At 39.5% G+C, this 26335-nt stretch overlaps 1 protein-coding gene across 2 annotated transcripts in view; it reads left to right on the top strand.

The window, feature by feature from the left end:
* nbeab (neurobeachin b) overlaps positions 1-26335 on the top strand; it is a 322601-nt gene that overhangs the window by 267689 nt on the left and 28577 nt on the right. For both annotated transcript variants that reach the window (XM_063016272.1, XM_063016273.1), the window contains 3 exons: positions 5690-5827; positions 11262-11381; positions 22250-22402. In XM_063016272.1, the coding sequence (XP_062872342.1) occupies positions 5690-5827; positions 11262-11381; positions 22250-22402 (411 nt within the window). The remainder of the gene's footprint in view (positions 1-5689; positions 5828-11261; positions 11382-22249; positions 22403-26335) is intronic.

Genomic DNA, 26335 nt, shown 5'->3' with positions numbered 1-26335 from the left:
GTTTTGGGCTATTAACTAAAATGTTAAGAGCTTAAATCCTGGCTCTGCCATGCAGCCACTGTTGGGCCCTTGAGCAAGGCCCTTAACTCTTTCTGCTTTAGGGGTGCTGTACGATGGCTGACCCTCGCTCTTACCCCAGCTTCCTAACAAGCTGGGATACTTAAAGAAAGAATTTCATTGACAAATAAAGTCATTCTAGTATATACTATCTATTCAAAATCAAATCCACAACACAACAAAGTGTGCAAAAAGGCAAAGCATATAAATACTTCCTGACTCCATTGTATATAACTACAAATCACCAGGTAGACAATTATTAAACAACACTTAAATGGAAAAAAGTTACAAAGCCATAAAAACACTGGGTAGGAGGGTATATTGCTGCTCACGCCTCCTCTGATCTGCGTGCAGCCTTTAGTGGAACACTTTTTCACCCATACACTCTGCACAGGCGCCTCTCTATCTGCTAATCAGGGTCCTTACACAGCGTTTGAAGACCCCACCCACATAGTCCGGTCATCCCGCCCTAGCAGAGATGTGTCAGCTGCAGGCACTGCCAATTATGCCCACTAGATGGCACCCAGACTGAGTTTCGAACCGAGGGGTTCAGAATATCGGCGCTGGTGTGCTAGCGGAATATCCTGCTGTGCCACCTGGGCGCCCCATAAAAACACTTTTAACATTACGGTCAGGACAACCAGTTTAATACATTTATGAAAATGCAAACTATATTCCTGCTTTCACACTTTTAATAAACAGTGTAGAGACAAAGCCAGCATAAATGTTGTACAGTGAGTGGCAGAATGACCCAAAAGCAGCAGGAACAGCAATTAGAAATCATTTATCGATGTTTGAAAAAAAATTGACTTTATAATAATGCCGATGGTTTTTGGACAGTATGGTGAACAAGCTTGTGATCAGATGTCTACCTACTTTTTGCCAAATAGTGTGTATCTAAGGTAATTTAATTGAATCACTTTCTGATCCTTTAACAATCAATAATAATGAAATGTCATTGTGCTGCCTACCCATTAGCTAATATTATTGCTGAATTAGAGCAATTATTAAAATAGAATTGATAAAACTGGTCGTTTTCAGCTGATACGTTTTGAACGCCTGTGATCAGGTCACATTAATAAAACTGATCTATGAGGCCCGGCTGTGCATGAACAGTAAACATCATGACATTTAAAGCTATCGGCTTTTCCTGCTTCACTGCCATTTAAGTGAATATCAGGCTGAAGGTTGAGAGAACGAAGGTCATTATGTTGATAATAAAATTCATTTCACTTTCAGTCCATGTGCCCAGGTTATACACATTATTCTGCATTGTTAGGCTTGAATGCACATAAAGATTATACCTCATGGTCAACAGGGGGTGTGTAACATCCAGTCCTGTTTTTACACCCCGTCCAGCTTTCTTTAACTCCTCAGAGTGTTGTGAACTGTTTATGTAGTGTGCAGACAGGTTTATAACCATCAGTGTCCGTGCCCGGCTCTGCTGAATAAATGCCAGGGTGAATGTTTACTCTGGACATTGTGCAGGAGAGCAGGAAGTAGCTTAACTGCAGAGGAAGGCCAGCGCTGGTTTGTGTTGCGCATGGACGTGGCGTAAATAGGGTGAGACGAGGTTAATCCAGGCCAGATTACCTGCTACTACAGGCACCCGATTACACACGCACACACACATCTACAAACATGACAACATCTTGTAGTTCAGACATCCATTAATATACATCTAAAATCAATTTGCATACACTTGGAAGGGACGTCATTTTAGGACTAAGATTTTATTTTATTTATTAGGTTTTTCATTATTATTATTATTATTATTATTTTCATTATTATTATTATTATTTTCATTATTATTATTATTTTCATTATTATTATTATTATTATTATTACTATTATTATTATTATTATATTATTTTCATTGTTATTATTATTATTAATATTATTATTATTATTATTATTATCCACTTGCTAATCTAATTAGTTATGTTCCTCAGCTCAGATGCACTGGTAGCTCAGTGTTTAAGGTACTGGACTAGTAATCAGAAGGTTTCTGTTTCAGACTCCACCATCACCAGTCATAATTATAAGTCACTTTGGATAAAAGCGTCTGCTAAATGTTGCAAGTGTAAATGTAGATGCTTTTGATAGCATCAGCAAACATCTGACAGAACTCTGGTTTGATCTTGGAACCCTTCTTTTAGGAGAACTGGTGGAGTTCAACCAAATTCCTTACTTTTTTAGTAAAATTCTAGTAGAACATTCTTGATTGATTTAAGGTCAGGACTTTCCAGGAGCCTAATTGTAGTTTGATATGAGTTTGTTTTATTGTCCTGCTGGAAAAACCCAAATGCGTCCAAGATTCAACCTCCTGGCTAAATGTCTGATTTAACGCTTAATAATTTTCTGGTCCTCTTTCTTCTTCATTACTTCTGGTGATGCACCAGACCATAATGCTAACACTATAACAGTTGACAGTAGGTAAAATGGGTTTGGGTTTAAATACTACTGTTCACTGTAAAAAATAACTTCATCTGCCAAATAACTTCATCTTTGTTTCATCCAACCTTAAAAAATCACTTCCGTAAGGCTCTTTTTTTTTTATTATAAAATAAGTAACAGGGGTGAGAAGCAGATGTTACACTTTTGCACTGCAGCCTCTAAGCTCATGACAGTGTAAAACCTGCTTGATTTTGATTTGTGACACATGTATTCCACAAGCTTCTAATTGGAGGCAGATTTGATTTAGTGGTTTTATGATTATATCTCAGCATAAGGTGAACATGTGTTTATTTTACTTATTTATTTCTTTCTTTATTTTGTTTGTTTATGTGATCTTAGAACCTGGAGTTGCTTAAAAATGACGTTCCTGACTTATGAAAGCAATAATCTGTCGTGTATGATGTGTGCTGAGCTTCCTAGACTTTCCGATTGTAATGTATGTACGTAATGGGTGCAATCAAACAAACCTTCTCCAACAAGTGTGTAGTTGCCAACCACTTCTTTTCATCCGCCCGTGTGCGGGAAGTCACATACTCCCCTCCGTTATTCACCAAGTCTACAACTGCAGCAGTACTGAGGATTTCCTTCAACCATCCCTCCCGACAGACACAGCCAATCATGTTTGTGTAAGCTGAGACAGAACTGCCGGGATACAAACTCTAGCCAGTTAGACCTAACCAGAGTGCCCTGTATGTATACTTTTAATATTAATATTATAAACTAATAAAACAAACAACATTTTTAAGACAAATAAGTACACTATATGGCCAAAGGTATGTGGACACCTGGCTATGTATGTTTGAAATTTTTTTCAAAATCCATTGACATTAATATGGAAGCCGCCTGCTTGCTGCTATAACAGCCTCCACTCTTTTGAAAAGGCTTTCTCCCAGATTTAAGTATCTACTGGAGCTTGTACACAAGTTGCACACATTTTAAATGTATCTGATGGAACTTGTACACTTGTACATTTCAGCATTACAGCATTTCTGCGGTCCGGCACTGATGCCTAAGGAGTGGGGTCAAGGTTAGGGCTTTGCACTGGCCACTGGACTTACTCAACCCCTTGCTTTGTGCACAGACACACAGACATGCCGTAACAAAAAGGGCAGCAAATTTGAAACATATAATGTTTGGTCAGGGTGGCAGTGGGACTGGTTTCCTGGCCACAATGCAGTAACACACCAAGATGCCAATCCATCGCAGGGCCTCACCATTGCCCTTCCCTGACTGTAGATGCCTGACTGGCCAATAGCACTGCTGAGGATGTGAACTCTAGATTTTAGCAGTAGTGGGCTAGCTTAGTTTACTGAAATTATTCAAATCTTGAGATTACCATGAAATTCATTCTGGTTTGTGTTAAATTAGGACTTCAGCTGTCAGCTGACCTGAGTTGAATTAGTTCCATGTCTAGGGTCACTATGAGAAGCGGTTAGTGAAAATGAATAGATGTGTGTACTGTTTCTGGCATGCACACACTATATTATTAAACCTTTTAACCAATCACAGGTTCCCATGGGAAACACATCAAGCAAATCCACAAATCCACGTCATCGTCATCATCAAGTAAAAGTTAAAGAACAGGGAGGATAATAGAGTGTGACAGACGGAGCCCAGCACTGAGTTCAACCCAGCAGCTAATGGAGCTCTGCAAAGTCTCGCCCATCAACCATTCAACAGCACTATACTGCACACACACACACACACACATGATGCATTTTCAACATCCCAAATGCACTCCAGCCGTCCTCCTCACAGCGGTACACAACTGTAGTCCTCACGCTGGCGTTTTATGAGATCGTTTTGGATCTGCACTATGCACAGTGAGCACACATGGGGCGCAGGGTTAAATGACTTTGGGTTTATCACTGTAAGCGCTCACTTATAAAAGTTTGTTTGGGTTTAGTGTCAAAGCCAACATTTTAAAGGTCATTCCTGGTCTGATTTTCAGACAGAGAAATGTTTGGACAACGTTTATAGCCAGGACACCTCTCAGGAAGACATTGTAGCTTAGGCGACTTGAAAAGTTAGAAGCTTTAAAAATAAAGACGTTTAATTATGCTTAATTCTCTTCAATAAATGACTGCACGTTGGTGCAACTGTTAGAGTGAGTGCCACACACCAACATGGCTCCTAGAAAACTGGGTTTCATACTGAAATCTGCTCACTGTAAGGAGTTTTGCATGTTTTTACCATGTTCTATTTTCTCTGGGGGGTTTAAACTGGGGTAATGTTCCTGGGGGAGTGTGTAATCCTGCATTGCGACCAGTATTCGGTAACGGTGCCAGCCCTCTACAGACCCTATCAGGATGAAGCAGTTATTAAAGATGAATAAATGAATGCTTAGAAAGAGCATGTTTCTTCATATTTCATTTAAACATGAGGACGGCTTGGTGGGTAGCACTGTCGCCTCGCAGCAAGAAGGTCCTGGTTTTGATTCCCAGGTGGGGCGGTCTGGGTCCTTTCTGTGTGGAGTTTGCATGTTCTCCCCGTGTCTGCATGGGTTTCTCCAGGAGCTTCGGTTTCCTCCCACAGTCCAAAGACGTGCAAGTGAGATGAATTAGAGATACAAAATTGACCATGATGTGTTTGACATTAAAAACTTGAACTGATGAATCTTGTGTAACAAGTAACCTGTCATGTCATGAATGTAACCACAGTGTATAAAACGTGATGTTAAAATCCTAATAATAAATAAATAATTAAAACATGGAATATTCTGATACATAAACATACAATTAAAAAACGTACATGTGCATTGACATGGACAGTGCAGCAGTGCAGATTCTGGCATTTTATAGGAGATTTCCAGATGACCCAAAGACACTAGGGTATACAGTTACCACTCCAGTGAATCCTGGGTCTGTTCAGTGGTCTTTGTCTTCTGCCTCAAACAACTCCAGATGGAGTCAACAATAACACATTCTTGTGAGCTGTCCAAACCACTTTAACTTGCTCATTTTAATTTGTAAATTAAAATGCAGCTCTACTTTTGAGGTTTTGGGTTACTAGGACTTACTCCTGGAGCAAGACCTAGTGACCAGAATACCCTTGTAATCCAGTTGGGGCATAGCTTGGTACCATCTGAACCATCTTCTTGAGCATTGGGTGAAATGCTTATTGTGAACATATTGCAATATTGCTAATATATCACATTAATCTCTGTTTTCCGCAGCCAATCGGGGCTCTGAATCCGAAGCGTGCAGTTTTCTACGCTGAACGTTATGAAGCATGGGATGAAGAGAGTCCACCCTGTCACTACACCACCCACTACTCATCTGCAGCCTCCATTCTCCACTGGCTCGTCCGAACAGTAAGTCCTAGCTTACAAACAATAATTAAATAATAACAAATAATAAATGAGTCTATTATTATTATTATTATTATCACATTAATAAGAATAAGATTGTAATACTGTTTTGTTTTTAGTAATACATTCTTATAAATACTTTATGAATCAAGTGTACACCTAATAACCAGTGTATACAGTTTACATGCAGGTAAACTGGTGGGTTTTAAGATACAGTGTATCACAAAAGTGAGTACACCCCTCACATTTCTGCAGATATTTAAGTATATCTTTTCATGGGACAACACTGACAAAATGACACTTTGACACAATGAAAAGTAGTCTGTGTGCAGCTTATATAACAGTGTCAATTTATTCTTCCCTCAAAATAACTCAATATACAGCCATTAATGTCTAAACCACCGGCAACAAAAGTGAGTACACCCCTTAGTGAAAGTTCCTGAAGTGTCAATATTTTGTGTGGCCACCATTATTTCCCAGAACTGCCTTAACTCTCCTGGGCATGGAGTTTACCAGAGCTTCACAGGTTGCCACTGGAATGCTTTTCCACTCCTCCATGACGACATCACGGAGCCGGCGGATATTCGAGACTTTGCGCTCCTCCACCTTCCGCTTGAGGATGCCCCAAAGATGTTATATTGGGTTTAGGTCTGGAGACATGCTTGGCCAGTCTATTACCTTTACCCTCAGCCTCTTCAATAAAGCAGTGGTCGTCTTAGAGGTGCGTTTGGGGTCATTATCATGCTGGAACACTGCCCTGCGACCCAGTTTCCAGAGGGAGGGGATCATGCTCTGCTTCAGTATTTCACAGTACATATTGGAGTTCATGTGTCCCTCAATGAAATGTAACTCCCCAACACCTGCTGCACTCATGCAGCCCCAGACCATGGCATTCCCACCACCATGCTTGACTGTAGGCATGACACACTTATCTTTGTACTCCTCACCTGATTGCCGCCACACATGCTTGAGACCATCTGAACCAAACAAATTAATCTTGGTCTCATCAGACCATAGGACATGGTTCCAGTAATCCATGTCCTTTGTTGACATGTCTTCAGCAAACTGTTTGCGGGCTTTCTTGTGTAGAGACTTCAGAAGAGGCTTCCTTCTGGGGTGACAGCCATGCAGACCAATTTGATGTAGTGTGCGGCGTATGGTCTGAGCACTGACAGGCTGACCCCACACCTTTTCAATCTCTGCAGCAATGCTGACAGCACCCCTGCGCCTATCTTTCAAAGACAGCAGTTGGATGTGACGCTGAGCACGTGCACTCAGCTTCTTTGGACAACCAACGCGAGGTCTGTTCTGAGTGGACCCTGCTCTTTTAAAATGCTGGATGATCTTGGCCACTGTGCTGCAGCTCAGTTTCAGGGTGTTGGCAATCTTCTTGTAGCCTTGGCCATCTTCATGTAGCGCAACAATTCGTCTTTTAAGATCCTCAGAGAGTTCTTTGCCATGAGGTGCCATGTTGGAACTTTCAGTGACCAGTATGAGAGAGTGTGAGAGCTGTACTACTAAATTGAACACACCTGCTCCCCATGCACACCTGAGACCTAGTAACACTAACGAGTCACATGACATTTTGGAGGGAAAATGACAAGCAGTGCTCAATTTGGACATTTAGGGGTGTAGTCTCTTAGGGGTGTACTCACTTTTGTTGCCGGTGGTTTAGACATTAATGGCTGTATATTGAGTTATTTTGAGGGAAGAATAAATTGACACTGTTATATAAGCTGCACACAGACTACTTTTCATTGTGTCAAAGTGTCATTTTGTCAGTGTTGTCCCATGAAAAGATATACTTAAATATCTGCAGAAATGTGAGGGGTGTACTCACTTTTGTGATACACTCACTGTACATGCATGTTATAAGTCTAAGTAAAAAATAAACATACACCAGTTTTATTGTTGTAGAAATTTTGATAATGTCATTTAACTTTTGCTTCATAATCCCTGTTTGTGATTTTGATTGACCATTCAATTATCTATATATACCGACGAGGCATAACATTATGACCAGTGACAGGTGAATTGAATAACACTGAATATCTCTTCATCACGGCACTTGTTAGTGGGTGGGATATATTAGGCAGCAAGTGAACATTTTATCCTCAAGTTGAAAATGGGTGCGAAAAATGGGCGAGCATAAGGATCTGAGTGAGTTTGACAAGGACCAAATTGTGATGGCTAAACAACTGGGTCAGAGCATCTGGACGGAAGGAAGAATGGTAAACCGGCGACAGAGTCATGGGCGGCCAATGGTAAACCGGCGACAGAGTCATGGGCGGCCAAGGCTCACTGATGCATGTGGAGAGCGAAGGCTGGGCCGTGTGGTCTGATCCAACAGACGAGCTACTGTAGCTCAAATTGCTGAAGGCGTCAATGCTGGTTCTGATAAAAAGGTGTCAGAATACACAGGGCATCACAGTTTGTTGCTTATTGGGCAGCAAAAGAGGGACCAACACAATATTAGGAAGGTGGTCATACAATAGTAGCCTAGTGGGTAGAGCTGTGGGCTATCAACCGGAAGATTGGCGGTCCAGGCTCTGCTATGCAGCCACTGTTGGGTCCTTGAGGGTCGATGGCTGACCCTGCGCTCTGACCCCAGCTTCCAAACAAGCTACATGGTGATCAGGGTTGCAGATCATTCAGAGTTGTCTGGAAAACACTGAATACCAGATGTAGGGGCAATTTAAAGTAGCCAATATACCTACTTCCATGTTTTTGGGAGATTATTGGAACTCTCACCCAGTATTTTATTTGTATTATTTATACAAATAACTATGCAAACATTCTAGAACATATGAAGTGTTCAGTACTGTAAGTGACATTTCCAGCTCACTGAAATTCATTTTTACCCGTTTGATCTCATGTGTGCATTCAATTGCACATAAAATAACTTTGATCTTTTAGAAGGTCACTAATCACAGACTTGGAGAGAATCTGAGTATTTTTACATGTTCAAAATGATCACAAGATGTCATTTGTTTAATCGTCATCTGTTTCTGTAATGTTTCAATACAATACACTGAAGAGCGGAGGCTTTGACCAAAATTCGCTTTGATAGTCGATCACACTGCACATCAGCTGGTTCATTTACAACAGAACTTCAGCAGAACTGGATGTCGGACCAGAGCCGGTTCCACTCAACTGCACCAGGTTTTCATAGCTCACTAAACTAGCATATGTGTGTTTGCTAAAAATCCTTTAGAAACATGTCAGGCATGTCAAGCTTCATTCTTCTGTCCTGTAATGACCTGTGTGTGATGGGGTGGGCTACAGGAGGGCTGATTCTGCAGCTCTGCACATTTAGAGCAGGTTGGGATGGAGGGAAATTAAGATGAGTGTAGTCTGCATTTATTCAGTATAAAGACATTTTAGTTTATAAGTCATACATTGTAAACCAATAAAATAATTAGTTATACAATTAGAAAAAAACTTTGCCGTTACAATATATGATACAATTAACCTAAATTAACCAAAAGATTATCAAAAGCTAATATGAAATATAACATTTGATTACCAGAGCAGCATGGTGGCGTGGTAGGTAGCGCTGCCACTTCACAGCGAGAAGGGTCGGCCCGTGTGGTCCTTTCTGTGTGGGGTTTGCATATTCTCATTGTGTCCGCATGGGTTTCTTTCGGGTGCTCCAGTTTCCTCCCGCAAGGACAAAGACCTGCAATCAAGTTCATTGAAGCTACTATAAATTGCCCTAAGTGTGTGTGTAATTTAATGGACTGTCGACCTTTCCGGGTATTTCCTTTTATTATTATTATTATTATTATTATTATTATTAAATCATTATCATTATTATTATTAATTTTATTAATTATCATTCTTAATTTTTTTTTAGAAATAGTTATATATTTATAATTTATTTATTTATTTTAATTTTATTAATGTTATTTTAATTTTATTTTTTCATTGCCTTCCATTTTAATTAATTAATTCATTTATACATTCCTGGTCAGGGTGACATACATCGATCAGGCATAACATTCCTAATATTGTGTTGGTCCCACTTTTGCTGCCAAAACAGCCCTGCAACTGTGATGCACCGTGTATTCTGACACCTTTCTATCAGAACCAGCATTAACTTATTTAGCAATCTGAGCTACAGTAGCTCGTCTGTTAAATCAGACCACACGGACCAGCCTTCGCTCCCCACGTGCATCAATGAGCTTTGGCCGCCCATGACCCTGTCGCCGGTTTACCTGTGTTCCTTCCTTGGACCACTTTTGATAGATACTGACCACTGCAGACCGGGAACACCCCACAAGAGCTGCAGTTTTGGAGATTCACTTGCTGCCTAATATATCCCACCCACTAACAGGTGTTGTGATGAAGAGATAATCAGTGTTATTCACTTCACCTGTCAGTAGTCATAATGTTATGCCTTGTCAGTGTATACTTCTAATTATGTACCTTCTATTTAAGGTTGGATGTGCTATATTATAAATGGTAAAATAAAACAGTGGTTGGCATGGTAACACAGCTGGTAAAGCTGGTATTTCGTCCTGGGGACTCAAATTCGATCCTCATCTTCAGTCACTATCTGAGAGGAGATTGTCCATGTGGGTCTCCACTGGCTGCTACAATTTCCTTCCACTTTCCAAAACTCTGCAGAGAGTGAATTGGCAGTGAAAGTGTATTTCTGCCATTTTCTTGGGGTCCCTGGGTAGCACTGGACCCCCTGTGACTCTGGCCAGGATACAGCACTTAGTGAAAATAAATAAATGAGGAATTAAAATCACTGTAATCGACTGTGGCAGTGGACGCTTTAGGGTTGATGATGATTTGGGGAAAGGGTCTGGTGACAGCTCTTAAGCTAGTTTTTGTTGAGAATGTAGATGCTGTCACCTCTCCTGCCTCACCATGTCACTCCAGCCGGGCTGATGATGGTGAATATGTGAGCCAATTAGAGGCAGAGCTCTCGTCCTCAACGGGCCACATTCAGTAATTAATTCTGCCTCAGGCATCGCTGGCACAAATGAGAAGAGAAGGGGGAAAGAAAAAAACCTTCCACTAACTCTCCATAATCTGACAGAAATGTCCTCCACATTGAGATGTTTATGCAAACGGAACATTTCCTCCAGCTTCCCGGAGCGCTCAATCATGCCATTGCATCAAATTACCATGGAAATGAATTTGGGTTTCACTTTGCTAGTGTTTATGTAGCAGAATAATATTAGTTCCTTTGAAAAATGCAGATTTGTCAAAGCAAGCGGTTAATTATCAGTCAAGCTTGGCAGAAAACCGATCACATGGTGGCGTCCCAGTGAAATGCGATGAGGCCGATACTCTGCAGCGTAGATTGGATTCTGCTGCAGAGTTTTTGTGGTTTGGAGTGTTGAATAAACACTGCCTGCTAATGAAATGTGTCTTTGTGTAGCAGAAGTGTGTGACATGTTTTATGCTTTTCTTTTTAATCCAGGAACCCTTTACGACCTTTTTTCTCAGCACCAATGGCAACAAGTTCGATCACCCCAATCACACCTTCTCTGGTGTCATGAGGTCGTGGAGGCACTGCCAGCGTGACACCTCAGATGTCAAGGTGAGTCCGGACACACTGTTTGCATTTATTCATCCAAACATTTAACAGAACATGGAAAGAACAAAGTGCATTTAGTGATCTTTCTGATTTGCCGTGATGTTCCTCCTGCCAATGACAAAGCGACGAGTTTGTTAGTGTGCAGTTTTTTCACTTTAATTTTCCTCACCAGCTCTATCCTGGTCAGGGCACAAGGCAGGAAAACCCTGGACAGGACGCCAATCAATCGCAGGGCTGTTGCGATTGATTGATCCCCCCCCCCCCCCCCTTTTCTGACATAGCCAATCATGTCTGTGTAAAAGGCCCAGCCAGCCAATAGCACAGCTGATTTTCAAATCCAGATCTTAGCAATGTAGACGGTTGCGCCATCTGAGCAGTTTTAGGATTAGAGTTTATGATTGGAACAAGTAATAATTAATCTTCCATACATGTAATGTGTTGTCTAAAAATAGTCGGAGGAGGAGTGAGCAGCAATATAATCGCCTCGACTGCAATTGGGGTTCCCCCAGCAGTGGAAGACAAATTGACTACACTACATTGGGAGAAAATAGGAGAAAATGCAGAAATAAAATAGAAAAAAAAATCTGCTGAAAATCTAGCGCACCTTTAGAGGTCTTGTGGAGTCGATGCCTTAGTGGGTCAGAACGGTTTAAACATAATATTAGGTTGGTGGCCATAATGCATGATTGGTTCTGGCTCATGCATGTAGAATGGTATGTCAGTGTTGAGGTTTTGCATTCAGGTGTTTAATTAATTAATTTATTTAATAATGTATTTTTCTTATTATTTATTATTTTCATGGGTTCTTGGTTACCATCTCAGGAATCCTATCTTTGCCTAGTCTTTTCAAGTCCAGACACATGTGCAGATCTTTGGATGTTTTTCTGGGATTTTTAGATGAGTTGTCACTCCAGTTTTTAATTTATTAATGTTGTCAATTCTTTGAAACAATCTGGACATTTTTAGACAATGTGCAACCCTATTCTAACATTGTTCCAATAAATACCCTGAAAACATACCTCATCGCTGACATGCCTTCCAGTGCTTATATGTAGTCTGGATTATTTTTAAGCACTCACATCTAAACAGGTTCCAATATGTAATATACACAACATTAAATATATATATTTTTTGGCTCTTTAAAGTAAAAACACATTGAGCTTGTTGAGCTGCACCGATCTTTAACAGCAGAAAGAGCCGGGCCCCGTTCCCTAGCCAAGCTGAGCAGACAGAAATAAAATCTTCGCTCCACAACACACAACCAGATACTCTCCCGCTGACCTGAAAGTGTCAGACATGTTCAGCACACCCCGCGTCAAGTTAGCTTCGGCCCCCGGCAATTAATAAAGCATTAATGACAAAAGCTATTAAAAATGCGGTCTTTTATGTAAAGGCAGAACTTACTGTTTCCTGAGGCACCGGGACAGCAAGTTACGATGTAAAGTACAGGAAAAACACACACCAGAGCACAATGCAGCATGAAGTCTAAGCTCTGTTAACAAAAAAAGCTCCTTCTAGCCATTTATGTGTCTGAACAGATATGAACTTACACAGCCACAGAACTGGGAGGACAGAAATGGTGATTGTACATGTGGTTGTTAGATTGAAAAAGCAATTCAGGTCATGTATGCAGCCAAAAAATGGAACAAAAATTTATATATATACAGATACACATGAACAGTACAATGAAATTCTTTTTTCACATATCCCAGCTCCTTTGAAAGCCAGGGTCAGAGCACAGGGTCAGCCACTGTACAGCGCCGACAGGGTTAAGGGCCTTGCTCAAGGGCCCAACAGTGCCTGAATGGCAGAGCTGGGATTCAAACTCTAAATCTTTCGAATGATAGTCCAAAGCTCTGCCAACTAACTCAAAGTTCTGTTATGTTGCAGACAAATGTCACATGTTTTACGTTATATACATACACACGTGTTTTATACATGAAACAGTTGATATATTATAGTGATAGACACTGGAAAATCTATCATTACATGGATAGTGCAAGAGCTAGGGTGGCCTGCCAGCAGTGTAGCCTTGATACTTATGTAAAACCTTAACACATTTTGGAGTAGAAAACATAACAATAAAGACCTGTGAGGTTGCTAATCATAAAAATGGCAGATTATTTTGCTTTAAAATTGGAGTAATTGGTGTGGTGATTAAACCTCAGTCTTTTAACAGTGGTAAACATTCGCCTGCTCCAATATAAATGTACTTGTGATGACGACAGCCAACAACAGAAATAAAAATAAGTTGTTTATGTTTATAGGATAAACCATCACCTAGTGTTTTGTACTGTTTTAATTAACAAATCATAACAATTAAGCATACTAATTAATACTCTCAGTTTCTTTAGACAACTGAAGTGAAGACGTATAAAAATGTATGACTTATATACACCGATCAGCCATAACATTAAAACCACCTCCTTGTTTCTACACTCACTGTCCATTTTATTGACTCCACTTACCATATAGAAGCACTTTGTAGTTCTACAATTACTGACTGTAGTCCATCTGTTTCTCTGCATACTTTGTTAGCCCCCTTTCACCCTGTTCTTCAATGGTCAATGTTGTGCTGGTATGAGTGGATCAGACACAGCAGCGTTGCTGGAGTTTGACACCTTACTGTCCCTGCTGGACTGAGAATAGTCCGCCAACCAAAAATATCCAGCCAACAGCGCCCCGTGGGCAGCGTCCCTTGACCACTGATGAAGGTCTAGAAGATGACCAACTCAAACAGCAGCAATAGATGAGCGATCGTCTCTGACTTTACATCTACAAGGTGGACCAACTAGGTAGGCGTGTCTAATAGAGTGGAAAGTGAGTGGACACAGTATTTAAAAACTCCAGCAGCGCTGCTGTGTCTGATCCACTCATACCAGCACAACACACACTAACACACCACCACCATGTCAGTGTCACTGCAGTGCTGAGAATCATCCACCACCTAAATAATACCTGCTCTGTGGTGGTCCTCTGGGGGTCCTGACCATTGAAGAACAGGGTGAAAGCAGGTTCAAAAAGTATGTAGAGAAAGAGATGGACTACAGTCAGTAATTGTAGAACTACAAAGTCTATGTCTATATGTAAAAAAAAGAATAGTGTTGTGTTTGCCACTTTTATATAACTTATAAATATATAACACACCCTATAAAATGTGAGTATTATATTTCTTGCTTTTGTTTAAACAGTCTACTACAATGATGAAAACACAACCCCGTTTAATAATACACACAACACATCGTCATACAGCCCATCAGAAAAATTCTGAATCGATTCATAAACACACACTTTAACATTCTTACACCTCTTTGTTCTACAGACGATGCTTGTTCAGCAGTAAACCAGCCTGATTAAAAGAAAGCTTGAGTCTCCTGAGTCCCGTGTCCAGTTCGTGTCTCCCCGACCCCCTCCATTACCCCTTTCCTCCAGTAATGAGTACAAGCTGTCAGGGAAAGCTGGCTTAACAGGGGCGACCCTTTAAAAAGAGCAAGTGACCCAGCACACTCACACTCTCACCCTGGATCTCAGAACAACACACTTTTTTTTACCCACAAAGCTGTCTGGCAAGAAGTGAACAGCCATATTACCACCTTCTTCATCTGTCATAGATTAAAAGAAAAGAGGGAAATATGAATAGAAAGGGAGAGCCAGAAAAGTGGACTAGAAAAGCACTCAGCGGTCGAACCTTTAACAATTTACTGATGATTTCCTCCAAAACCAGCGCTGTTTGATGGTGCGGATTGTGACAGTTGCAGATTTGGGTGCTTTCCCTGAGGTATTGGTGCAGTGTGATTGACTTATCAGCCTATTATAAGTGGGTTTAACATGTGCTGCATGGTGGAAGCTGGAGAACTCACTAACACTCAGGATGGCTCTGAGCTTTCTCCACAACTAAATGTCCAGTGATATGACAGATAGACTTGTAGGTCCATCTTTGGCTGAGGAACTTTGGGCCAAGTCTGAGACCCTCAAACTGCCAGAGTGACGCCTATTAAAATCACCAGTTTGTGTCACTATGCTTGCACTGGACTTTCCAAACGTATGGTGACTATTAGTGTCCAGTGTATTTTTGCTCAGGCATGGCATTTTCTCAAATGACAAACTGACACACTGACTCTTGATTGGTAAAATGTGGATTTTTGGGAGACTCTCCCGACTCTATAGTCCTTCCACAGAAATGTATGGAATAACAGAAGCATCATACTGCTTATGTTGCCTCTTATTCTTGTAGTTCATCCAAATGTTCTTATTTCATTATGATTATTCTTGCTTAATGTGCTAAGACTGGATAGACATTTTCACAAGGACGTTTTAAGCACCGAGGCATTGATGTTGATCGATGTCAATAGATAAAAAGCTTGATTGCACAGAACTAATGTCAGATCAGCTGTGCAGAACATTCATAAAATAAAAGATACAAAACTAATAATTATAATAATAATAATAATATTAATAATAATAGTGATAATAATAATAATAATAGTAAAGGTAATAATAATAATAATAATAATAATAAAAATGATGATGATAATAATAATAATAATAAAGATACAAGACTAATAATAATAATAATAATAACAACAATAATAATGATAATGATGCTGATAATGATAATAATAATAATGATAATGATAATAATATTATTATTAATAATAATAATAGTAATAACAATGGCATTATTAATAATAATAATAATGCTAATAATAATGCTAATAATGCTAATAATAATAACAATAATAATAATGCTAATAATAACAATAATATAATAATAATTATAATAATAATAATAATAATAATTACAATAATAATAATTACAATAATAATAATAATAATAATAGTAATAATAATAATAATAATAACAATGGCAATATTAATAATAATAATAATAATAATAAGGTATTCCAGTGATTTATTTCTTATTATTACTTTTGCTACTTTTCAAAGCTGCATGGAAAAATAGTTTTGCATAGTTTTTCCAATAAGATTTAATTTAGATTTTAAAGATTTAAAGCTTTTAATGATGCTTAGTTCCTTATTTACATAAAACTCATTAAGAAGTCATTTTGTTTTATCTGGCTGTCACAGCATCTTATTTCCTGCTAGTGTGAAACGTAAAACTAAAAATAATATGACGTTCATGGTGACCTTCAGAGTGTCGAAAGGCCTTGGGAGCGAATCCCATTCACACATGATGTGGTCCACACCTGGGTCTGCTTAAAGCAAACCCCGAAACCCCCATTCACAGGTGGATCAGAGATTAATAGTCAGCAAACCCGAGCTCCAGTACTGCTTTCACACATGATGTAGGCTAGCAAACTCACGGTCCGAACAGACTCAGGTTCAGAATGAGATTGCATTTAATATACACTGATCAGCCATAACATTAAAATCACCACCTTGTTTCTACTCTCACTGTCCATTTTATCAGCTCCACTTACCTAAGAGAAGCACTCTGTATGTCTACAATTACTGACTGTAGTCCATCTGTTTCTCTGCTTTCACCCTGTTCTTCAATGGTCAGGACCCCCACAGGACCACTACAGAGCAGGTATTATTTAGGTGGTGGATCATTCTCAGCACTGCAGTGACACTGACATGGTGGTGGTGTGTTAGTGTGTGTTGTGCTGGTATGAGTGGATCAGACACAGCACCACTGATGGAGTTTTTAAACACCTCACTGTCACTGCTGGACTGAGAATAGTCCACCAACCAAAAATATCCCACCAACAGCGCACCATGGGCAGCGTCCTGTGACCACTGATGAAGGTCTAGAAGCTGGACAGTGGACAGTGTGTGTAGAAACCAGGAGGTGGTTTTAATTGTTATGGCTGATCGGTGTATAACAAAGGCGCCACATCAGAACAACCAAACCATATTCTTGTCTGATTATTGTCTCATTATCTGATCTATTAGCTTTCTAATGGTAATATTATTGATTGGTGTGTGTGCGTGTGTGTGTGTGTGTGTGTGTGTGTGTGTGTGTGTGTTGTACAGATCAGTATTTTTAATTTTGTACTGTGTTTCTTAAATGTCTTGTTTTTAAATTGTGTATTAAGATTTTGTGAGGTTTCAGACTTACTTCTTTAAGATGTGGTAAACTACTTTCCATTCATTGCTATTTATTGATAAGAAAACTTATTTTAACTTAGCTAATGTATTTTAAGTATTAAGGCCCAAATAAATTTATATAAACAAGCTTAAACAAACTACAGTAACTTTTTACTGTAAGTTCATTATAATTTAATCTCTTATTTCAGGCTAAAATAACCTCCTAAAGCTAAGACACCTTTTCTAAACCATGATCACTTTTCTAAGCTAAGATTCCTCATTTTAACTAGCATCACCTCCTAGCTTACAGTTTTTTATATTACAGATTTAAACTAAACTTGTAAACTAAGGCTAATGGTTTGACTTGACAGGTTAATCTGTTCAGAGTCTGAACATCTTGTTAAATAGCTTTCAAAGGCAAGTGCTTCTGACATTATGAGAAAAAAACCCACCACATTCCTGGTGTTCACATGCTCCAGTGTGCAGAGACGTCTCTTGTAGCGGTTTCTGAGTAATTTGTTGAAGGAGGACAAAGCTGGGGTTTGGAATGTGACAGTCTCAGTGCATCTAACTGGGTTAAATGAAGTTTTATTGGGTGAAAGTGTGGAGTAAAGGGTTGTTTTGTGTCTGTTCACTAAGATCCTCGATGTTAAGTGTATCTGCTTTGTTGCTGATTCTTAAATGTAGGCATCTTTCAAAAATTAAATTTTTTACTCAAATTATTAAGTTAAATACTATCACAAATTATCATGAGTGGTCTCAGACTGACCCCCTCTGTGAATTGTGTGTGTATGTATTAAGTGGAGCAGTTAATTATGCTAGCCCACCACCGGTACTATCGTCCAGCCAGGTGCCTACATAAGCATGATTGGCTATATTGAGGGGGGTGGCCCTTGTCCAGTGTTTCTTGGTGAAACTGGACCTGCGGCAACCTTGACCAGAATAAAGAAGTTTGTGAAAGTGAAAAATGTTGGTTTCTTCATGGGGTCCAAAACACCACAACAATGGATAAGTTCCTAGAAATAAAATAATCCAGTGGAAAACCGGACCGGAGCAAACCTAGTATCACAGCTTCAGAGAAATAGCAGATTTGCCAACAGAGAAACTGGCAAGTCTGTGAGAGAGTAACCGTGATATGTAGAAGGGCCAGTGATAGCTTAGTGGTTAAGGTACTGGACTAGTAAACAGAAGGTTGCCGGTTCAAGCCCCGCCACCACCAAGTTGCCACTGTTGGGTCCCTGAGCAAGGCCCTTAACCCTCAATTGCTCATCGTGTTCCGCTCATTGTGTAAGTCGCTTTGGATAAAAGCGTCTGATAAATGCTGAAAATGTAAATGTAAATGTAGAAATACTCCCACCTGGAGCTCATAGGTAAAAATGCACCCTCTGGTGGCAGATGTCAAAGCAGAAGGACACAACTCTTAACATGCCGCATTACCAAACTACTGTATCTTTCTAACTTTCGACTTGTTTGCTACGTTATTGTTACACCTCACAGCCGTACACTTCACTAATGTTTACTGAGGTAAAAATAAACGTCTTCTGTAATTACATGTGATTTTGAACACCTAATGATGCACAGATCAGATTGCTTGAAAGGAACTGTTGGCTGATACACAAGATAAGACTTTTTTAAATCACTATCATGGTTTAACTACAAAATAAACGTTCCAGGATTTGAAAATATTATTTAAATTGGTATTTCATGATTTTTGGTTTATACTGGGTGGAGCCATAATGCTCTGTTCACAGGCCTGTCCGGATGATAACATTTTACATAATTAGCTAATAGAGATGAAATCTAAAATAAATAAATAAAATAAAGGTTTTATATTTTAGCAAATATTAAAAAGTACAAAACAAATGGTAAACAGTTTAAACTATATACTATTAAATTATTATTAGTTAAATTATATACTATATAATAATGACGAGTTTAAATCATTGCACTTAAAGACTTCTGTAATGGAGTATAAGTCATTTATACATTTTTTACAATACCTGCTTTATCCAGATCAGGGTCAAAATAAGTCCAGTGCCACCCAAAAACACAGGATACATCCTGGACCCTGCACTAAATAATTGCAGGTCATTACACATCCACTTTAATTACACATTTAATCCTTGGCACTTTAGGGCAGACAGTCTACCTTTTGTATGTTTCTTTATTTATTTATAAAAATAAAGTTAGTGATGATAAATATGGTGGTTGCCAATGTATAAAAATGGCTTGTGAACCTAATAAAAAACTGTGATCATTTTAGTTACGTTTAGCTTAAATATGGTAATTAGGTAATTATGTACGAATTTCTTAAGAGAATATTAGACACATAAAAGGGATTTCAGCTCATAAAGTGTTATATCTTTATTGCAGAACTAAATTAGCTCCAGGCTGATCCCAAGTTAAAGCAGACCCCAGACGTTAAGCAAACCTTAAACAGCGTATACGTACAAAATTACCTAAATATATTTTTTCTGAACAATTTTCTAATGACCTGAAGATGATTTGTGTGTTTGCACTCTTTTGCACACTAGAGAGCAAAATAAAAGTTCTTCTTCGTACTTACTGCTATGCCTGTATCCTGACCCCTGTTAGAAGACCCCATGTGGTACTCAATAAACCCAAACCACCTCCTGCTCCCCCAAAAGACAACACATCTAGCCTTTACCACTTAGACAGGAAATAACTGTAACTCACCTTTCAGCTCTCCTGCTTATTTTCCTCTTTTCCCTCTGGATTCTGGGTTTTAAAACTCACCTCTTATTTTTAAACACGATCCCGTGGCTTGTCCGCTGCTTCCTGACACACTGTCAACAATCTGACTGATGTACCTTTTTTGCAACCTTCATCAGTCTGTTCTGTGCTGATATCTGACACTCGAACAGTGCAGTGCTTGTAACATATGTACATGTTATATGTGTACATATGTGTGCATATATACAGCTCTGGAAAAAAATAAGAGACCACTCAGTTTTTTCTTAAATCAGCTTCTCTACATGTACAGCAGTCGTTCTGAAGGCAATTCCTTCACAGACACACCTCATTCTACCTAATTAGATGCTGATTATGTAAATACCTCAACCAAATCCTATTCTAAAGAGCAATAGTATAAAAACCACTGCTGGTGTCATCAATATTCTTTTGTTATAGAACCATCTGGATGACAAAGGCAGTGCTAGTACTACCTAAAAATTAAGTGTATTCAAAATACAAATACAGACCATGCCAAAAGAGTTGAAAAGAAAGGTTCTTAGTGAGGAAAAGAAGGGTCAAATTTTAGCTTTACTGGCAGAGGGATACAGTGAGCGTCAGGTTGCTTCCATCCTGAAAATTTCAAAAACAGTGGTTCATAAGAACAAGGTAAAGCAACAAACACATGGGACAACAAAGTTACAGTTTGGCAGAGGGCGAAAACGACTCTCTACTGACTTGTCTTGACCGCCACCTCATTCGAATGTCACCTAACAACCGCAAGATGACATCAAGTGACCTACAAAAAGAATGGCAAGTGCCAGCTAGGGTGAAATGGACAGCAAGGACGGTTCGAAACAGACTTCTGGAGGCGGGGCTGAAGTCATGCAAAGCTAGAAAAAAGCCCTTCATCAATGAGAAGCAAAGAAGAGCCAGGCTGAAGTTTGCAAAAAAATGTAAGGATTGGACCGTCGAGGAGTGAAGTAAGGTCATCTTCTCTGATGAGTGCCATTTTCAGATTTGTCCAACACCAGGTCGTGTACTAGTTAGATGGAGACCTGGAGAGGCCTACAAGCCAGAGTGTCTCGCACCCACTGTGAAATTTGGTGCAGGATCGGTGATGATCTCGGGGTGTTTCAGCAACGCCAGAATCGGGCAGATTTATCTTTGTAAAGAACACATGAATCAAGCCACATACAAAACTGTGCTGGAGGAAAACTTGCTTCATTCTGCTCTGACAATGTTCCACAACTTCTATGATTGGTTTTTTCAGCAGGACAATGCTCCATGTCACACAGCCAGGTCAATCAAGGTGTGGATAAGGGACCACCAGATCAAGACCCTATCATGGCCAGCCCAATCTCCAGAACTGAACCCCATTGAAAACCTCTGGAATGTGATCAAGAGGAAGATAGATGGTAACAAGCCATCAAACAAAGCCAAGCTCCTGGGATGTCTGTGCCAGAAGTGGCGTCGTTACCCAACAGCAATGTGAAAGACTGGTGGAAAGCATGCCAAGACGCATGAAAGCTGTGATTGAAAATCAGGGTTATTTCATGAAATATTGATTTCTGGACTCCTTCTAGGTTGAAATATTAGTACTGTGTTGTTTAAAAATGAATATGAGCTTGTTTTCTTTGAGACGAATGCTCATCTATTGCTTCTGTTTGAGTTGGTCATCTTCTAGACCTTCATCAGTTGTCTCAGGACGCTGCCCACGGGGCGCTGTTGGCTGAATATTTTTGGTTGGTGGACTATTCTCAGTCCAGCAGGGACAGTGAGGTGTTTAAAAACTCCATTAGCGCTGCTGTGTCTGATCCACTCATACCAGCACAACACACACTAACACACCACCACCATGTCAGTGTCACTGCAGTGCTGAGAATGATCCACCATCCAAATAATACCTGCTCTGTGGTGGTCCTGTGGGGGTCCTGACCATTGAAGAACAGGGTGAAAGGGAGCTAAAAAAGTCTGTAGAGAAACAGATGGACTACTGTCAGAGGTGGTTTTAATGTTATGGCTGATCAGTGTGTGTGTGTGTGTGTGTGTGTGTGTGTGTGTGTGTATATATATAATAGTTAAAAAACATACCTTTTATATTCTGTTACATTGTTTAATGTTGATAGGAGCTGATCCCAGAGTTCTACTACCTACCAGAAATGTTTGTGAACAATAATGGCTACGGTTTAGGAGACCGAGACGACGGAACCCCTGTGTGTGATGTAGAACTTCCTGCCTGGGCCAAGACGCCTGAGGACTTTGTTCGGATCAACAGAATGGTGAGAGATTCATTCAGCCGTTCACCGCACAAATATTCACTCATTAAGTGGAATTAAGTGTCTCCTCTAATTACGACTGATTTTGAACATCTGATAAAACACACGACTGATTGCTTTTCCAGACCTGTAGGTTTTTCTCTCAACAGATACTTATAAACCAGTTGGTAATCAGACTTTTAAGTATCAGTAAATATTCTTGATTCTAATGTTTTTGTTTAAAAAGAGGTTTTGTAGTTAGGTAACACAGGTAGGTAGCAGTGAGGCTCAACAATGTTGACAACTCTGTTATCTACTATAAAATAATGTTTTTCTCCTACTGCTCTTTCTTTATTTCCAGTTAATGTACATTAAAAGTAAGCTTACATATACATCGACCCCAATCAAACCCCAGTGTTTACATGCTACAGTGTAAAAAATCACCATTCATTCACTTTGGATGGAAACCAGGATCCAGTTCTGTAGATTGGATTTGCAGCCTGCTTTGCCTCCTCTTTTTTCCTGGATCACCTGTGTGCTGTGCTTCCTCCTGAGGATGCTAATGGACTGAACTGCTCGATACTAATGAAGTGAAGCTCAGATCTCAGTGATGTTACTGAAGGACACATCCAGCCACTGTCCCCTATAACATTACACTAATGCAGCCCTCATCAATCACGATTTAGATCCAGCGGACAGCTCTGAGTCTGTGTGTGTGTGTGTGTGTGTGTGTGTGTGTGTGTGTGTCTGTGTGTGTGTGTGTAATAGAAAGAGGGTTGGTTTAACATTCCCTATGGCCTTGAAGAACTTGCAGAGTTGTTACTCAAGAAGAAAAACAAGGCATATATCTTATTATATTGATAATCACTATTGACAATAAGTTTTCAAAATAAGTTGCAGACCTTAATACAGGCTCTGGGAGTCATTTTAAAATGCATGGATGTATGACTGGATGGATGCACAAGTGAATGGATGGATGCACAAGTGAATGGATGGATGCACAAGTGGATGGATGGATGGATGGAAGGATGGATGGATGGATGCACAAGTGTATGGATAAATGGATGGATGCACAAGTGGATGGATGGATGGATAGATGCACAAGTGGATGGATGGATGGATGGATAGATGCACAAGTGGATGGATAAATGGATGGATGGATGGATGCACAAGTGGATGGATGGATGGATGCACAAGTGGATGGATGGATGGATGGATGGATGGATGGATGCACAAGTGGATGGATGGATGGATGCACAATTGGATGGATGGATGGATGGATAGATGCACAAGTGGATGGATGGATGGATAAATGGATGGATGGATGGATGCACAAGTGGATGGATGGATAGATGCACAAGTGGATGGATGGATGCACAAGTGGATGGATGGATGGATGGATAAATGGATGGATGGATGGATGCACAAGTGGATGGATGGATAAATGGATGGATGGATGGATGCACAAGTGGATGGATGGGTGAATGGATGCACAAGTGGATGGATGGAAGGATGGATGGATGCACAAGTGGATGGATAGATGATAGATTGCTTGAAGAAAGGAAAGATGAATTACAGATTGTTTAAAGGATGAATTGATGGAAAGATAAATGGATGGGGACACAAGACACCCATTTGTAAATAATAAGTGGATTAATGGATGGATGAATAAAATGTAGTATAAACAATAACATGTTAATATGTGTTATTTAGGGCACATGGGCAGTGATGCCACTTCTTGTTTATAACTGCTCAAAACTGACCTGTCTATGCCAAAGTCAGTGTGCAGTCAGCTGATGGGTCATGGCATATTTCAGGATACACAGCCTGAGGAAAATGTGTGTGTGTGTGTGTGCTGTGGGAAACATGCTTGACCTTTTCATCTGGCCTGACAGTGCTCGCTGTGGAGTGTCATGCAGTGTATGTGTCTTGTAGCGGTGACCTTTCTTTCAGCACTTCTTTTCCATCCTGTACAAACACACACACACACACACACACACTCAGATATGCATATATTTAAAAAAAAACACATATGGGCCGAGGTCCAGCTGTCGGTAAAGGTTTACAGTTTGTAGTCTGAGAATCCTCATGATGATGAAAGTGATCACATCAGTGTTAGCTGGGTTATACGTTCACTCTTAAACATCATGTGTTATATGAAATATTTTTATTTAATATATAAAGAAAATACACAAAATAACACATCTTATATATAATTGTGTTTAAAAATGCTTTCAAGCTTGAAGCTACACTAAACCTGTGACAGAATAACTAGTGATTAATAAACTGATTTATGTTTGGTAAAGCAAACATTACTACTTTACTAATATTTGGTAAATCACTTCATCCTGCAATGAATGATGATCATCTGTAAGTGACCCTAATAAAAGTCACTTACAGTTCTAAATATAGTTAACTAGTGGTACCTTGTAACTCAATGTCCCCTAAACTCAAAAGCTTCCTTTATTGAGAAATTTCTAACCTTAAACTCAACGTTTCCCTTAAACTCAATGTGAGAGCGACTGCTGCTTTGCTCAGCGCTCGACTTGGGTGGTGCGGTAAAATGCCATGTGAACATGAGACAAATCTGCATTTGTGGGGAATAACCATCAAATTCACTCCACATGTTTCAGCTCCACATGTATCTGTGTTCAGCTGGATTTTTCTGCTGTTTTACGTTTAAACTTGTGTTACAGCTCAGGGTTTTGAGAAATTGTAAGAATCAGCTTTTCCGAGAGAGTCTAAAACACTTATTGTTAAAAAAAAAAGCTTAATGTGACTTAATGTATTAAAAGAACAACATAGAAACACTAAACCTCTCTTTATTATTACTGCTTATTTGTTCTCTCCACTAATTAAGAAAACAATAAAGAAGAAAGGGTAAAGTTCAGGTTTTATTGTATTCTTTATTGATTTTTACTGTTTTTAATAGTTTTAGTGTTTTTTTAAGTTATATTTGTGTTATTTTCAGTGTTTAAGTGTATTGGTTTGCAGAACCAATTGATGTTGAGTTTCAAGGTACCACTGTACTATCAAAACCTTGTTTATCATTTACAAACTACATATTAATTGCAAATTACAAACTGTAATGAAACATTAGCTGGTCACTGTGCACGTCACAGCCCCCAAAGCCCTCACTGTGGTTCAGTGGAGGTTTGTAAATGTTTCTGTAAATGTTTCCAGACATATTTGAGCAATTTCTTTAGTTTGTAGCTTAGCTTTCCTGTAGTCACTTTAGGGGATTGCTTGATCTTGATGGCAAGATTCAAAGTATATTATATTATATTATATTATTCATGGCTGGCAGAAATAAAGCCAGTCTATGTTCAAGTTTATGTTACATTTACATTTTTAAATTTAGCAGACGCCTTTGTCCAAAGCAACTTACAATTGTGACCACATATATTGCATGCATTTGAGAGTTAAGGGCCCAAAGGTGGCAACCTAGCAGATGTGGGGCTTGAACCAACAACCTTCCAATTACTAGCCCTGTATCTTAACTGCTGTGCTACCACTGCCTCTCACATTGTTATATTGTTTTACAAAAGGGTCCTGTGTTTTATTCAAGTGTCCTTAGTATTCTGTCTGCATGTAGTTTTGTTTATTAATGTAAAATTATTTAATGTGACATAGATGCAGTAACAGAGGCAAACAGGAAAGGGGGCACTTACTTTTTCCACACTACTCTACATATAGCCCCTGTTTCTGTCTTTTCTCTTTTGTCTAGTCGTTCTGCTTCTCATCCTGCTTTCATTCTCGTTTAATCCCTGCCTTCCCCTGTTCTTTATGCTTCCCCTCTTTGTCCTCTCAATCCCCCCATCTATTCTTTTCTTGCTAGTGTTCCCGTCTTTGCATGTGTCACTTTCGATTGTAGTGACATGCCCCATGGCTAGCACAGCCCCCTCTGAAGCACAGCGGCCCTGGTGCTAATAGCTGTTAGTCCTGCTGCCGAATGGA

This window comes from Trichomycterus rosablanca, chromosome 20 (genome assembly GCF_030014385.1).
Source record: "Trichomycterus rosablanca isolate fTriRos1 chromosome 20, fTriRos1.hap1, whole genome shotgun sequence".
NCBI classification, from domain to species: Eukaryota; Metazoa; Chordata; class Actinopteri; order Siluriformes; family Trichomycteridae; genus Trichomycterus; species Trichomycterus rosablanca.
This window is presented reverse-complemented; position numbering and strand designations above follow the sequence as displayed.